Here is a 15,512-nt window from a genome sequence, read left to right on the forward strand (position 1 = left end):
TCCAATTACTCAGGCCTAAAACTCTGGTGTCTCCTTCTCTCTTATACCCCATATCTAATCTGGCAGTCAATATTGGTGGCTCTAACCTTCAAAATACAGAATTAATCTCTCTTACTCTTTTTTAAAAAATTTTGTATTTTCTGCTACCCGTCACCTAGTCCAAGCCAAATTATTTTTCTTGCCTGGTTCATTGCAGTAGCCCCCTAATTAGTCTCCCTGCTTCTGCTCTGAGCCGCTTTATGACAGCAGCCAGAGTAATCCTTTAAAAATATAACTCAGATTCATAATTCTGCTCAAAATCTTCCAGTGGCTTCTTCCTATCTCATAGTAGCAACCTAGTCACACCTAAGCCAGACAAAATCTGTTCCATCCCCCCAATCTTTCTGGTCTCATTTCCTTCTATTTTTCTTCTGACTCATTTCACTCCGGGCATACAGCTCCCTGATGTACCTCAAATATATCAGGAAGAATCCTACCTCAAGGATTTTGCAACTACTTGTCGTGGATATACACATGATCTGCATGGACTGGTTTCCTTATCTCTTGCAAGTGTTTGCTCAAGTCACCTAATCTTGGTGAGGCCTTTCCTAATAATCTCCCCACCCCTAGCACTTCCTATCCCCCTTGCTGATTTAATTTTCTCCATAGTAACTTTCATCTTTTAACACACTATTCAGTTTACTTATTCAGGTTCTCATCTGCCTCTTGCCACTAGAATGTGGTGCCACAAGGAGAGGAATTTTTGTTTGTTTTGTTCACTGACACCTCCCCAGGACGAAAAACATACCAGGATATTCTAGATCTTCATTATTTATAGAATTGAAGGAGTCTAGTAACACGTTAGTGATTAAAATGAGAAATTGTTAACACTGTACTGCAATGGTTCACAAACTTTGCTTACGTTACAATCACGTAGGAAGCTTTTTTAAAAAACAAATCATAAAATATAAACCACACCTTGTACCAATTAAATCTGAATGTTCAGGAGCGAAAGTCAAGCTTCAAAAAAGTTTAAAAGATTCAATGTGTAGCAAAGTTTGGGAACTACTGCTGTACATTCTCTATCCTACAAGTACATGAGGATAATCTGGAGAGCTTTTATTAAAAAAAAAAAAAAAAAAGATCTGACAACCAAAGCACCTCTACCCCATATTCTGAATAAACTGATTTAGGGTGGGGCCTGATCTTCAATATTTTTTGTTTTGTTCTAAGTTCCCAAAGTGATTCTAATGTACAGACCAGGTTGAGAATTACTTACTTAAAACAGAAGAAGTGACCCAGCCATGAGTTTCCACTCATATAAATACCAAAACATAATCATTTTCAATAAAAGCTCAAATTTGATATATGCCCATGTTACAGTTCAAGGAGCGTATCATACTAGACAATCTACTTTTATTTAGAATCAAAGAATATAAATTATTAATTTTCCTTTTATATAAATTAAAACCAATATTTGTAAAATACATTTTTTATTAAGGGTAATTAATCCAAATGCATCCATCAAGATAGTCAGAATGGTAGACTAGCAGATAGCAGGAAACGTGTCCATTAAATTGGCTTTTCTAGACTTACGCTGGAACTGAAAGAATCACCAGAATGGTAAACCCCAAGAGGACAGGGATTTTTTTTTTTTTTTTTTTTTTTTTTTTGCCGTACACGGGCCTCTCACTGTTGTGGCCTCTCCCGTTGCAGAGCACAGGCTCCGGAGGCGCAGGCTCAGCAGCCATGGCTCATGGGCCCAGCTGCTTCGCCGCATGTGGGATCTTCCTGGACCGGGGCACGAACCCGTGTCCCCTGCCTCGGCAGGCGGACTCTCAACCACTGCGCCACCAGGGAAGCCCGGGGACACGGATTTTTTGTCTCCTATACATACATAGAATAGTGCCTAGCACATACAGGCCTCAATAAATATTTGTTGAAAGAATGAAGGAAGAGAATCTTGGGAAGCAATACTATTATCCATGAAAAATAATCCATTATTCCAATACAGCCTATGTATTTTAATTTGCCCTGCTTACTTCCAAAACAAAAATTGCAGCAGCTCAGACTAAACATATTAAAGGATAACAATCATTAAATTACTGACAGAAGATATAATACAAAAGAAAAAAGGGGGGCTTCCCTAGTGGCGCAGTGGTTGAGAGTCCGCCTGCCGATGCAGCGGACACGGGTTCGTGCCCCGGTCCGGGAAGATCCCACATGCCGCGGAGTAGCTGGCCCCGTGAGCCATGGCCGCTGAGCCTGCGCGTCCGGAGCCTGTGCTCCGCAACGGGAGAGGCCACAACAGTGAGAGGCCCGCGTACCACAAAAAAAAAAAAAAAAGAAAAAAAAGGAGGGCACACGTTGGGGGCCATCTTAAACTAAAATTGCTATTTTTCTGTGTAGATTTTATAAAGTTGTAACCAATGCTAAATAGTTTTGAAAATATCTTTACTCAATGTTATAATGGCCAAGAATATTTTTATGTTGCTACATTTCTTACAGATTTATCATGTTGATATTATTTCCTTAAAAATTCCTATATTGTTGTATATTTAGTTTTTTCGGTTTTCTACTTGTAGAAATAGCATTACAAAAAAATTCATGAACATTTTCTTATTTTAGATAATTTCACTCATTTACGACTCTTAACTTGTATTTTTAAATTACTTTCCCAGGATTGTACCCCTGACACTTTCCATTAATCCTGTAGGCTATACCAGCTCTCCAGCACCCTCATTCTGCAGTGAGTGCTAGAGTTAATTTACTAATTCACTGCTTTTTCCTTTCTTTTAAGAAAAACTTTCACAATAGGAAATGTAGGAAAAAAACATAAAGGGCCGGGAAGATGGCGGAAGAGTAAGACACGAAGATCACCTTCCTCCCCACATATACACCAGAAATACATCTACACGTGGAACAACTCCTACAGAACACCTACTGAACGCTGGCAGAAGACCTCACACCTCCCAAAAGGCAAAACACCCCCCATGTACCTGGGTAGGGCAAAAGAAAAAAGAATAAACAGACAAAAAGATAGGGACGGGACCTGCACCAGTGGGAGGGAGCAGAGAAGGAGGAAAGGTTTCCACACACTAGGAGCCCCTTCGCGGGCGGAGACTGCGGGTGGCTCAGGGGGAAGCTTCGGAACCACGGAGGAGAGCACGGCAACAGGGGTGTGGACGGCAAAGCAGAGAGATTCCCGTACAGAGGATCGGTGCCGACCGGCACTCACCAGACTGAGAGGCTTGTCTGCTCACCCTCCAGGGAGGGCGGGGCTGCGAGTTGAGGCTCCGGCTTCGGTTGGAGCGCCAGGAGAGGACTGGGATTGGCGGTGTGAACACAGCCTGCAGGGGGTTAGTGCGCCCCAGCTAGCCAGCAGGGAGTCCGGGGAAAAGTCTGGAGCTCCCAAAGAGGCAAGAGACTTTTTCTTCCCTCTGTTTCCTGCTGCGTGAGGAGAGGGGATTAAGAGCGCTGCTTAAAGGAACTCCAGAGACGGGCGCGAGCTGCAGCTAAAAGCGCGGACCCCAGAGACTGGCATGAGACGCTAAGGCTGCTGCTGCCGCCACCAAGAAGCCTGTGTGCGAGCACAGGTCACTATAAACACTCCCCCTTCCGGGGAGCCTGTGCAGCCCGCCACCGCCAAGGTCCCAGGATACAGGGACAACTTCCCTGGGAGAACGCACGGTGCGCCTCAGGCTGGTGCAACGTCAGGCCGGCCTCTGCCAATGCAGGCTCGTCCCGTACTCCGTACCCCTCCCTCCCCGCGGCCTGAGTAAGCCAGAGCCGCCGAATCAGCAGCTCCTTTAACCCCGTCCTGTCTGAGCGAAGAACAGATGCCCTCCTGCAACCTACACGCAGAGGCATGTCCAAATCCAAAGCTGAGCCCCTGGGAGCTGTGAAAACAAAGAAGAGAAAGGGAAATCTCTCCCAGCAGCCTCAGAAACAGCGGATTAAAGCTCCACAATCAACTTCATGTACCCTGCATCTGTGGAATACATGAATACACAAGGAATCATCCCAAACTGAGGAGGTGGACTTTGAGAGCAAGATTTATGATTTTTTCCCCTTTTCCTCTTTTTGTGAGTGTGTATGTGTATGCTCCTGTGTGAGACTATGTCTGTATAGCTTTGCTTCCACCACTTGTCCAAGGGTTCTATCCATCCGTTTTTAAAAAAAGTTTTTCTCTTAATAATTATTTATTTTATTTTAATAACTTTATTATATTTTAAATTACTTTATTTATTGTACTTTATCTTCTTTCCCTTTTACTCTGAGCCATGTGGATGCTGCAGCCAGGAGTCGGTGCTGTGCCTCTGAGGTGGGAGAGCCAACGTCAGGACACTGGTCCACAACAGACCTCCCAACTCCACATAATATAAAAGGGCGAGAATCTCCCAGAGATCTCCATCTCAACACCAGCACCCAGCTTCACTCAACGACCAGCAAGCTACAGTGCTGGACATCCTATGCCAAACAACTAGCAAGACAGGAACACAACCCCATGCATTAGCAGAGAGGCTGCCTAAAATCATAAGTCCACAGACACCCCAAAACACACCACCAGACGTGGACCTGCCCACCAGAAAGACAAGATCCAGCCTCATCCACCAGAACACAGGCACTAGTCCCCTCCACCAGGAAGCCTACACAACCCACTGAACCAGCTTTAGCCACTGGGGACAGACACCAAAAACAACGGGAACTACGAACCTTCAGCCTGCAAAAAGGAGACCCCAAACACAGTAAGATAAGCAAAATGAGATGACAGAAAAATACATAGCAGATGAAGGAGCAAGATAAAAACCCACCGGACCTAACAAATGAAGAGGAATTAGGCAGTCTACCTGAAAAAGAATTCAGAATAATGATAGTAAAGATGATCCAAAATCTTGGAAATAGAATAGACGAAATGCAAGAAACATTTAACAAGGACCTAGAAGAACTAAAGACGAAACAAACAACGATGAACAACACAATAAATGAAATTAAAAATACTCTAGATGGGATCAATAGCAGAATAACTGAGGCAGAAAAACAGATAAGTGACCTGGAAGATAAAATACTGGAAATAACTACTGCAGAGCAGAATAAAGAAAAAGGAATGAAAAGAACTGAGGACAGTCTCAGAGACCTCTGGGACAACATTAAACACACCAACATTCGAATTATAGGGGTTCCAGAAGAACAAGAGAAAAAGAAAGGGACTGAGAAAATATTTGAAGAGATTATAGTTGAAAATTCCATAATATGGGAAAGGAAATTGTTAATCATGTCCAGGAAGCACAGAGAGTCCCATACAGGATAAATCCAAGGAGAAATACGCCAAGACACATGTTAATCAAAACTGTCAAAAATTAAATACAAAGAAAACATATTAAAAGCAGCAAGGGAAAAACAACAAATAACACACAAGTGAATCCCCATAAGGTTAACAGCTGATCTTTCAGCAGAAACTCTGCAAGCCAGAAGGGAGTGGCAGGACATACTTAAAGTGATGAAGGAGAAAAACCTGCAACCAAGATTACTCTACCCAGCAAGGATCTCATTCAGATTTGATGGAGAAATTAAAACCTTTACAGACAAGCAAAAGCTGAGAGAGTTCAGCACCACCAAACCAGCTTAACAACAACTGCTAAAGGAACTTCTCTAGGCAAGAAACACAAGAGAAGGAAAAGACCTACAATAATGAACCCAAAACAGCTAAGAAAATGGGAATAGGAACATACATGTCGATAATTACCTTAAATGTAAATGGACTAAATGCTCACACCAAAAGAAACAGATTGGCTGAATGGATACAAAAACAAGACCCATATCTTTGCTGTCTACAAGAGACCAACTTCAGACCTAGAGACACATACAGACTGAAAGTAAGGGGATGGAAAAAGATATTTCATGCAAATGGAAACCAAAAGAAAGTTGGAGTAGCATTCTCATATCAGACAAAATAGACTTTAAAATAAAGACTATTAGAAGAGACAAAGAAGGACACTACATAATGATCAACGGATCGATCCAAGAAGAAGATATAACAATTGTAAATATTTGTGCACCCAACATCGGAGCACCTCAATACATAAGGCAAATAGTAACAGCCATAAAAGGGGAAATCGACAGTAACACATTCATAGTAAGGGACTTTAACACCCCACTTTCACCAATGGACAGATCATCCAAAATGAAAATAAATAAGGAAACACAAGCTTTAGATGATACATTAAACAAGAGGGACTTAATTGATATTTATAGGACATTCCATCCAAAAACAACAAAATACATGTTTTTCACAAGTGCTCATGGAACATTCTCCAGTATAGATCATATCTTGGGTCACAAATCAAGCCTTGGTAAATTTAAGAAAATTGAAATTGTATCAAGTATCTTTCTGACCACAATGCTATGAGACTAGATATCAATTACAGGAAAAGATCTGTAAAATATACAAACACATGGAGGCTAAACAATACACTACTTAACAACGAAGTGATCACTGAAGAAATCAAAGAGGAAATCAAAAAATACCTAGAAACAACTGACAATGGAGACACGACGACCCAAAACCTATGGGATGCAGCAAAAGCAGTTCTAAGAGGGAAGTTTATAGCAATACAATCCTACCTTAAGAAACAGGAAACATCTCGAATAAACAACCTAACCTTGCACCTAAAGCAACTAGAGAAAGAAGAACAAAAAAACCCCAAAGTTAGCAGAAAGAAAGAAATCATAAACATCAGATCAGAAATAAATGAAAAAGAAATGAAGGAAAAAATAGCAAAGCTCAATAAAACTAAAAGCTGATTCTTTGAGAAGATAAACAAAATTGATAAACCATTAGCCAGACTTATCAAGAAAAAAACGGAGAAGACTCAAATCAGTAGAATTAGAAATGAAAAAGGAGAAGTAACAACTGACACTGCAGAAATACAAAAGATCATGAGAGATTACTACAAGCAACTCTATGCCAATAAAATGGACAACCTGGAAGAAATGGACAAATTCTTGGAAATGCACAACCTGCCAAGACTGAATCAGGAAGAAATAGAAAATATGAACAGACCAATCACAAGCACTGAAATTGAAACTGTGATTAAGAATCTTCCAACGAACAAAAGCCCAGGACCAGATGGCTTCACAGGCGAATTCTATCAAACATTTAGAGAACAGCTAACATCTATCCTTCTCAAACTCTTCCAAAATATAGCAGAGGGAGGAACACTCCCAAACTCATTCTACGAGGCCACCATCACCCTGATACCAAAACCAGACAAGGATGTCACAAAGAAGGAAAACTACAGGCCAATATCACTGATGAACATAGATGTAAAAATCCTCAACAAAATACTAGCAAACAGAATCTAGCAGCACATTAAACCGATCATACACCATGATCAAGTGGGGTGTATTCCAGGAATGCAAGGATTCTTCAATATACACAAATCAATCAATGTGATACATCATATTAACAAACTGAAGGAGAAAAACCATATGATAATCTCAACAGATGCAGAGAAAGCTTTCAACAAAATTCAACACCCATTTATGATAAAAATCCTGCAGAAAGTAGGCATAGATGGAACTTTCCTCAACATAATAAAGGCCATATATGACAAACCCACAGCCAACATCATCCTCAATGGTGAAAAACTAAAAGCATTTCCACTAAGATCAGGAACAAGACAAGGTTGCCCACTCTCACCACTCTTATTCAACATAGTTTTGGAAGTTTTAGCCACAGCAACCAGAGAAGAAAAGGAAATAAAAGGAATCCAAATTGGAAAAGAAGAGTAAAGCTGTCACTCTTTGCACATGACATGATACTATACATAGAGAATCCTAAAGATGCTACCAGAAAACTACTAGAGCTAATCAATGAATTTGGTAAAGTAGCAGGATAAAAAATTAATGCACAGAAATCTCTGGCATTCCTATACACTAATGATGAAAAATCTGAAAGTGAAATCAAGAAAACACTCCCATTTACCACTGCAACAAAAAGAATAAAATATCTAAGAATAAACATACCTAAGGAGACAAAAGACCGGGATGCAGAAAATTATAAGACACTGATGAAAGAAATTAAACATAATACAAATAGATGGAGAGATATACCATGTTCTTAGATTGGAAGAATCAACATTGTGAAAATGACTCTACTACCCAAAGCAATCTACAGATTCAATGCAATCCCTATCAAACTACCACCGGCATTTTTCACAGAACTAGAACAAAAAATTTCACAATTTGTATGGAAACACAAAAGACCCCGAATAGCCAAAGCAATCTTGAGAACGAAGAACGGAGCTGGAGGAATCAGGCTCCCTGACTTCAGACTATACTACAAAGCTACAGTAATCAAGACAGTATGGTGCTGGCACAAAAACAGAAAGACAGATCAATGGAACAGCATAGAAAGCCCAGAGATAAACCCACGCACATATGGTCACTTTACCTTTGATAAAGGAGGCAGGAACGTACAGTGGAGAAAGAACAGCCTCTTCAAGAAGTGGTGCTGGGAAAACTGGACAGGTACATGTAAAAGTATGAGATTAGATCACTCCCTAACACCATACACAAAAATAAGCTCAAAATGGATTAAAGACCTAAATGTAAGGCCAGAAACTATCAAACTCTTAGAGGAAAACATAGACAGAACACGCTATGACATAAATCACAGCAACATCCTTTTTGACCCACCTGCTAGAGAAATGGAAATAAAAACAAAAATAAACAAATGGGACCTAATGAAACTTCAAAGCTTTTGCACAGCAAAGGAAACCATAAACAAGAACAAAAGACAACCCTCAGAATGGGAGAAACTATTTGCAAATGAAGCAACTGACAAAGGATTAATCTCCAAAATTTATAAGCAGCTCATGCAGCTCAATAACAAAAAAACAAACAACCCAATCCAAAAATGGGCAGAAGACCTAAATAGACATTTCTCCAAAGAAGATATACAGACTGCCAACAAACACGTGAAAGAATGCTCAACATCATTAATCATTAGAGAAATGCAAATCAAAACTACAATGAGGGGCTTCCCTGGTGGCGCAGTGGTTGAGTGTCCACCTGCCAATGCAGGGGACACGGGTTCGTGCCCTGGCCTGGGAAAATCCCACATGCCACGGAGCAGCTGGGCCTGTGAGCCATGGCCGCTGAGCCTGCGCGCCCAGAGCCTGTGCTCCTCAACGGGAGAGACCACAACACTGAGAGGCCCGCGTACCACAAAAAAAAAAAAAAAAAAAACTACAATGAGATATCATCTCACACCAGTCAGAATGGCCATCATCAAAAACTCTAGAAACAATAAATGCTGGAGAGGGTGTGGAGAAAAAGGAACACTCTTGCACTGTTGGTGGGAATGTAAATTGATACAGCCACTGTGGAGAACAGTATGGAGGTTCCTTAAAAAACTATAAATAGAACTACCATATGACCCAGCAATCCCACTCCTGGGCATTTACCCTGAGAAAACCATAATTCAAAAAGAGTCATGTACCACAATGTGCATTGCAGCTCTATTTACAATAGCCAGGACATGGAAGCAACCTAAATGTCCATTGACAGATGAATGGATAAAGAAGATGTTGCACATATATACAGTGGAATATTACCCAGGCATAAAAAGAAATGAAACCGAGTTATCTGTAGTGAGGTGGATGGAACTAGAGTCTGTCATACAGAGTGAAGTAAGTCAGAAAGAGAAAGACAAATACCGTATGCTAACACATATATATGGAATTTAAGAAAAAAAAATGTCATGAAGTACCCAGGGGTAAGACAGGAATAAAGACACAGACCTACTAGAGAATGGACTTGAGGATATGGGGAGGGGGAAGGGTAAGCTGTGACAAAGTGAGAGAGAGGTATGGACATATATACACTATCAAACGTAAGGTAGATAGCTAGTGGGAAGCATCTGCATAGCACAGGGAGATCAGCTCTTTGCTTTTTGACTGCCTGGAGCGGTGGGATAGGGAGGGTGGGAGGGAGTGAGACGCAAGAGGGAAGAATATGGAAACATATGTATATGTATAACTGATTCACTTTGTTATAAAGCAGAAACTAACACACCATTGGAAAGCAATTATACTCCAATAAAGATTAAAAATATAAATAAATAAAGAAAGAAAATATACATGACCTATAAGTTCATAAATCAGACATAGCCGTATTAAAATTAGGGCACATTTCCTTTAGTCCTTACTAAAAATTAATAGTGATAAAACTTACCATCTTCATATTGTTTTTTCCGAGTTGTACTTTTATCAAGTGATCCATCTAGAAAGCCTTTTCCAATCTCCGACCAAACCTGAAAATAGGAAAACATATCTATTACCTAATATGTAAATTTTCCAAATCATATCAAGCAATCTAAGCTAACAGCTGGAGAACCTGTCTCACTAACAGAACTGTTAATTAAACTCTCCTTTTCAAGTGGGCTGCATAATCATTTACTCCATAGTCTTTAAGGATAGGGCACAAATATATTTTAATAATTTCATTCAAAGTACTTCCAAACTAATTATAATTAGAAAGTCAAAAGTTCCCTTCCGGGCTTCCCTGGTGGCGCAGTGGTTGAGAGTCCGCCTGCCGATGCAGGGGACATGGGTTTGTGTCCTGGTCCGGGAAGATCCCACATGGCGCAGAGCGGCTGGGCCCGTGAGCCATGGCCGCTGAGCCTGCGTGTTTGGAGCCTGTGCTCCGCAATGGGAGAGGCCACAACAGTGAAAGGCCCGTGAACCGCAAAAAAAAAAAAAAGTTCCCTTCCTGAATTTCAAAGAAGTATATGCACAGGGAGGAAAAGAACATTGCAGTAGAGTCAATTCTCAATTTTTTATTATAATGGCACCAGTGGATAAGTAAAATTCATCCAGAATTCCAAATTTTTACTTCACCTGCAATACTGATAAGGTTTGGCTGAGATCCAGAAAAAGGTTAAAAATTAGTCTAAGGTTTAGAGAGGGTAAACAACAGAATAGGCTTCCAATTATTTCAAAATTGGATAATTAGCCCTTAAAAAAATTGTTTATAATTCAAAAGTTCTGAAAGAACCTGGGAAAGGACAAAACACTTATTAATCAATGCTAAATATTTTTTAAATTATTAATAGAGTTAAGAGTCCTCAAGTCTTATCTTACAAAGATATGCCTTTCAGATTATTTCAATGTAAAAAATTAAACTATTAAAAGTAATGTAGGGCTTCCCTGGTAGCACAGTGGTTAAGAATCCGCCTGCCAATGCAGGGGACACGGGTTCGAGCCCTGGTCCAGGAAGATCCCACAAGCCATGGAGCAACTAGGCTCGTACGCCACAACTACTGAGCCTGCGCTCTAAAGCCCATTAGCCACAACTACTGAAGCCCGTGTGCCACAACTACTGAAGCCCGCGTGCCACAACTACTGAAGCCCACGCGCCACAACTACTGAAGTTCACAGTCCAAATGCATAGGCTCACTAAAAGACAGACCTAATCACAGGATTATGGAACGCTTCCCCTTTCTCCACACCTCACCACCACACTGCTAAAGGCCTATATACACTAGTTTCTTTTACACAGTACGTCATGTCTGGCTATCAAGAAAAAGTTACGAGCCATACCAAAAGGCAAAAAACACAATTTGAAGAAACAAACCGAGCATCAGAATGGCAGGAATCTTGGAATTATCAGATCAGGAATCTAGAACAACTATGATTAATTGCTAAAGGCTCTAAAGGGTAATAGGCTAAGGGCTCTAAATGATCCTTAAGTAAAGGATAAAGTAGACAGCATGCAAGAACAGGTAGGCAATGTAAGCAGAGAGATGAAAATCCTAAGAAAGAACAACAACAAAAAAAAACTAGAGATCAAAAACACTGTAACAGAAATGAAGAATGCCTTTGACAGGCTTACTACTGATAATATACTGGTTTTGGCTTAGGAAAGAAGGTGTGATCTAGAGGATATATCCATGGAATCCTCAAACACAGTTTCTTACAAAACAAAAAATACTCTTTCAATATGATCCAGCAATCATACTCCTTAGTATTTACCCAAAGAAGCTGGAAATTTATGTTGATACAAAAACCTCCACAAGATATTTATGGCAGCTTTATTCATAATTGCCAAAACTTGTAAGCAACCAAGAGGCCCCTTAGCAGGTGAATGAATAAACTGTGGTATACACAATGGAATACTATCCAGCTAAAAGAACCATGAAAAGACATGGAGGGGGAATGCCCTGGTGGTCCACTGCTTAAGAATCTGCCTTCCAATGCAAGGGACGTGGGTTCGATTCCTCATCGGGGAACTAAGTTCCCACATGCTGCAGGGCAACTAAGACCGCGTGCCCCACCTACTGAGCCCAGGTGCTCTAGAGCCCATGCACCGCAACTACTGAGCCCGCATACCACAACAAAGAACCCACGCTCCGCAACGAAAGATCCCACATGGCACAACAAAGATCCCAGGTGCCACAGCTAAGACCCAGCACAGCCAAATAAATAAATAAATATTTTTTTTTTAAAAAAGAAAAGACATGGAGGAAGCTTAAATATTAATACATATTGCTAAGTGAAAGAAGCCAATCTAAGGGTATATACTGTATTATTCCAATGTCATACAATATTCTGGAAAAGGCAAAATTATGGATACAAGAAAAAGATCAGTGGTTGCTGAGACTGGGGGGGACGATATTATAATGATGGATATATGTCATTATACATTTGTCCAAAGCCATTGAATGTACGGCATCAAGTGTGAACCCTTACATAATCTATGGACTCTGGGTGATTATTATGTGTCCAATGTAGGTTCATCCTTGGCAAAAAATGCACCATTCTAGTGAATGATATTGATAATGGGGGAGACTATGCATGTGTGGAAACAGGGAGTATATGGGAAATCTCTGTACCATCCTCCCAATTTTACTGTAAACCTAAAACTGCTTAAAAAAGAAGTCTTTTTAAAAAAGCACTATAGGGGACTTCACTGGTGGCCCAGTGGTTAACACTTTGACTTCCAATGCAGAGAGTGCAGGTTCGATCCCTGGTCAGGGAGCTATGATCCCACATGCCTCGCAGCCAAAAAACCAAAACATAAAACAGAAGCAATATTGTAACAGATTCAGTAAAGACTTTTTAAATGGTCCACATCAAAAAAATCTTTTAAAAAAATAAATAAATAAAAATTTAAAAGCACTATAAATAAACGTAAAAGCAAATGAAAATTGAGATAAAAATAAAAAGCTCTTACAGATTAGTAAGAAAAACACATTGATAGAAATATGGGTGAAGGACATGAGAAAGCATCCCACAAAAGATGAAACACAAGTTGTTCAGCAAAAATATTAAACAATGTTTAACCTCACAAACAATGAAAGAATTATAAATTTTAATCATAAAAAATCATTTTTTACTTACAAGATAGGCAGATATTTAAAAGACACATAACTCTAAATGTCAAAAGCACAAGGAAAGAGCACGCTAATGCTGGTGGGAAAATAACTGGGACAATGTTTTTGGAGGGTAGTTCAGAAACAGTATGCAGCTGGGTGTGAGGTGAACATTTTTCACATGTTAACGCCTGTGAAAGCGGTATGCATCTTATGACTGACGACATCTCCCAAGTGCTGTCAGCCAAGCAACAGTCATGGTGCAGCTGTCACTGCCTCTGCATTCACAACCTGGTTAGTGCTCCTGGTGGCACGGCTGGACAACAGCAGCCCCGGGCTGTTTCAGAAATTAAAGATCATTTAAGGCAGGATTTTAAGTCATGTTTATGGTCTGAAAACTTTGACAACTTCCAGTAATGTTAAGAAAATACCAGATTGCTGCCAAAAATATACAGTTTGAATCTAGTCACACCCAAAAATATGTAATTTAAATCTAGTCAAACCCAAATGAGGAACAGTCTACAAAATAATTATCCTGTACTTAAAAAAAAATGTCAAGGTCAAGAAACAAAGAAAAGCTGAGAAACTGTTTCACATTAAAGAGGTTTGACCACTAAAAGTAAAGAAATCTGAATATGGGCTCTGGATAAAAGTATGGTATGAATGCTAAATTTCCCAAGTTTGACAACCATGTTGTTGCTATATGAAAGAATATCCTTGTTTTTAGGATATACAGACTGAAGTATTTAGGGGGAAAGAAGCAAAATGTCTACTTTACTCTCAAATGGTTTGGGTAAGGAGAGGAGGGATGGATGGATGGATGGATGGATAGATAGAGAATGAATGACAAAAGCAAATGGGGCAAAATGTAAACAACTGGTGAACCTGGGCGAAGGATATTATGGGAGTTCCTAGTACTAGCTGCAACTTTTCTATAAGTTTGAAATTATTATTTCTACTTTGAAATTCTAAGGAAAGAAAGGTAAAGAAAATGCCAGCATAAAAATACGCAGAATAGGAATAGGTATCAGCAGCTTAGAATAAAATTCTGGAAATAATAGTGGAGGTCCCGTTTTAAAACTGCTGTCTCATCAACATGAAAAAAATCAGATATCAACAACTGAGTCAAAAATTGATTCTTCGTTAAAATATGAAAACATTTTAGGAATTCCTTAGCCAATTTGTTTTAGCTGGGTAACCTGAGTAGTTTACTCTAGGAAGGGGAATTAGAGTGATTTTTCCACTTTTATTTTTATGCTCCTGAACATGTGAACGTTTTCTAAGAAATGTGTATTTTTCAATCATCAAACACAAGTAATAAAACCATTTTAAAGGGAAAAATGATAATATTAAACAGTGACAGAGTGTTAAGCCACAGTGCCTAGTGATTTTGTTTTACACACATATTATTTAACCTGTTTTTATAGATTTGAAGAAAATAAGTGATTTCTCAGAGATCCAAAATGCAGTGAAGTAAATGACTTAAGTATGATTTGAAACAAATAAAGTAATATAATGTTGAGACTGATAAAAAGAGAATAATAAAGTCCATATGTGAGTTCAGAAAAGGCAAACAGTAAACCTGTTTTCAACTGCATTAGCCTTTCTTCATATTCATTTTAGTATTTTAACACTCCATCAACTTTAATTTCTTTCTATATAGGACGTAGTCTCTATTAAGTATGGTTTTTCTCTTTATTCTAGAAATTAGTATTATTTTATAACACACTTGGTTTTGGGTGTTTTGCCACGCCACATGGCTTGCAGGATCTCAGTTCCCCAACCAGGGATTAAACCTGGGCCACAGCAGTGAAAGCCCAAAATCCTAACCGCTAGGCCACCAGGGAACTCCCGACATACTTGCTACATATTAAAAGAAAAATTTTTTTTAGTCATTCATTTTTTAAATTTCAAAAAGTAACTGCTTAGGGACTCCCTGGTGGTGCAGTGGTCGAGAATCCGCCTGCCAATGCAGGGGACACGGGTTTGATCCCTGGTGAAGATCCCACATGCCACGGAGCAACTAAGCCTGTGCACCACAACTACTGAAGCCCATGCGCGTAAAGCCCGTGCTCAACAAGAGAACAAGAGGAGCCACCACAAGAAGAAGCCCGCGCACCGCAAGGAAGAGAAGAGTTGCCCCTGCTCTCTCAAC

The 15,512-nt window shown here is 39.8% G+C and overlaps 1 protein-coding gene across 5 annotated transcripts in view; it reads right to left on the bottom strand.

Moving 5' to 3' along the window:
• Window positions 1–15,512, bottom strand: part of CYP20A1 (cytochrome P450 family 20 subfamily A member 1) — a 77,747-nt gene that overhangs the window by 33,896 nt on the left and 28,339 nt on the right. For all 5 annotated transcript variants that reach the window (XM_033859882.2, XM_033859883.2, XM_019939090.3 and 2 more), the window contains one exon: window positions 10,219–10,297. In XM_033859882.2, the coding sequence (XP_033715773.1) occupies window positions 10,219–10,297 (79 nt within the window). The remainder of the gene's footprint in view (window positions 1–10,218; window positions 10,298–15,512) is intronic.

This window comes from Tursiops truncatus, chromosome 7, assembly GCF_011762595.2.
Source record: "Tursiops truncatus isolate mTurTru1 chromosome 7, mTurTru1.mat.Y, whole genome shotgun sequence".
Classification (NCBI taxonomy): domain Eukaryota; kingdom Metazoa; phylum Chordata; class Mammalia; order Artiodactyla; family Delphinidae; genus Tursiops; species Tursiops truncatus.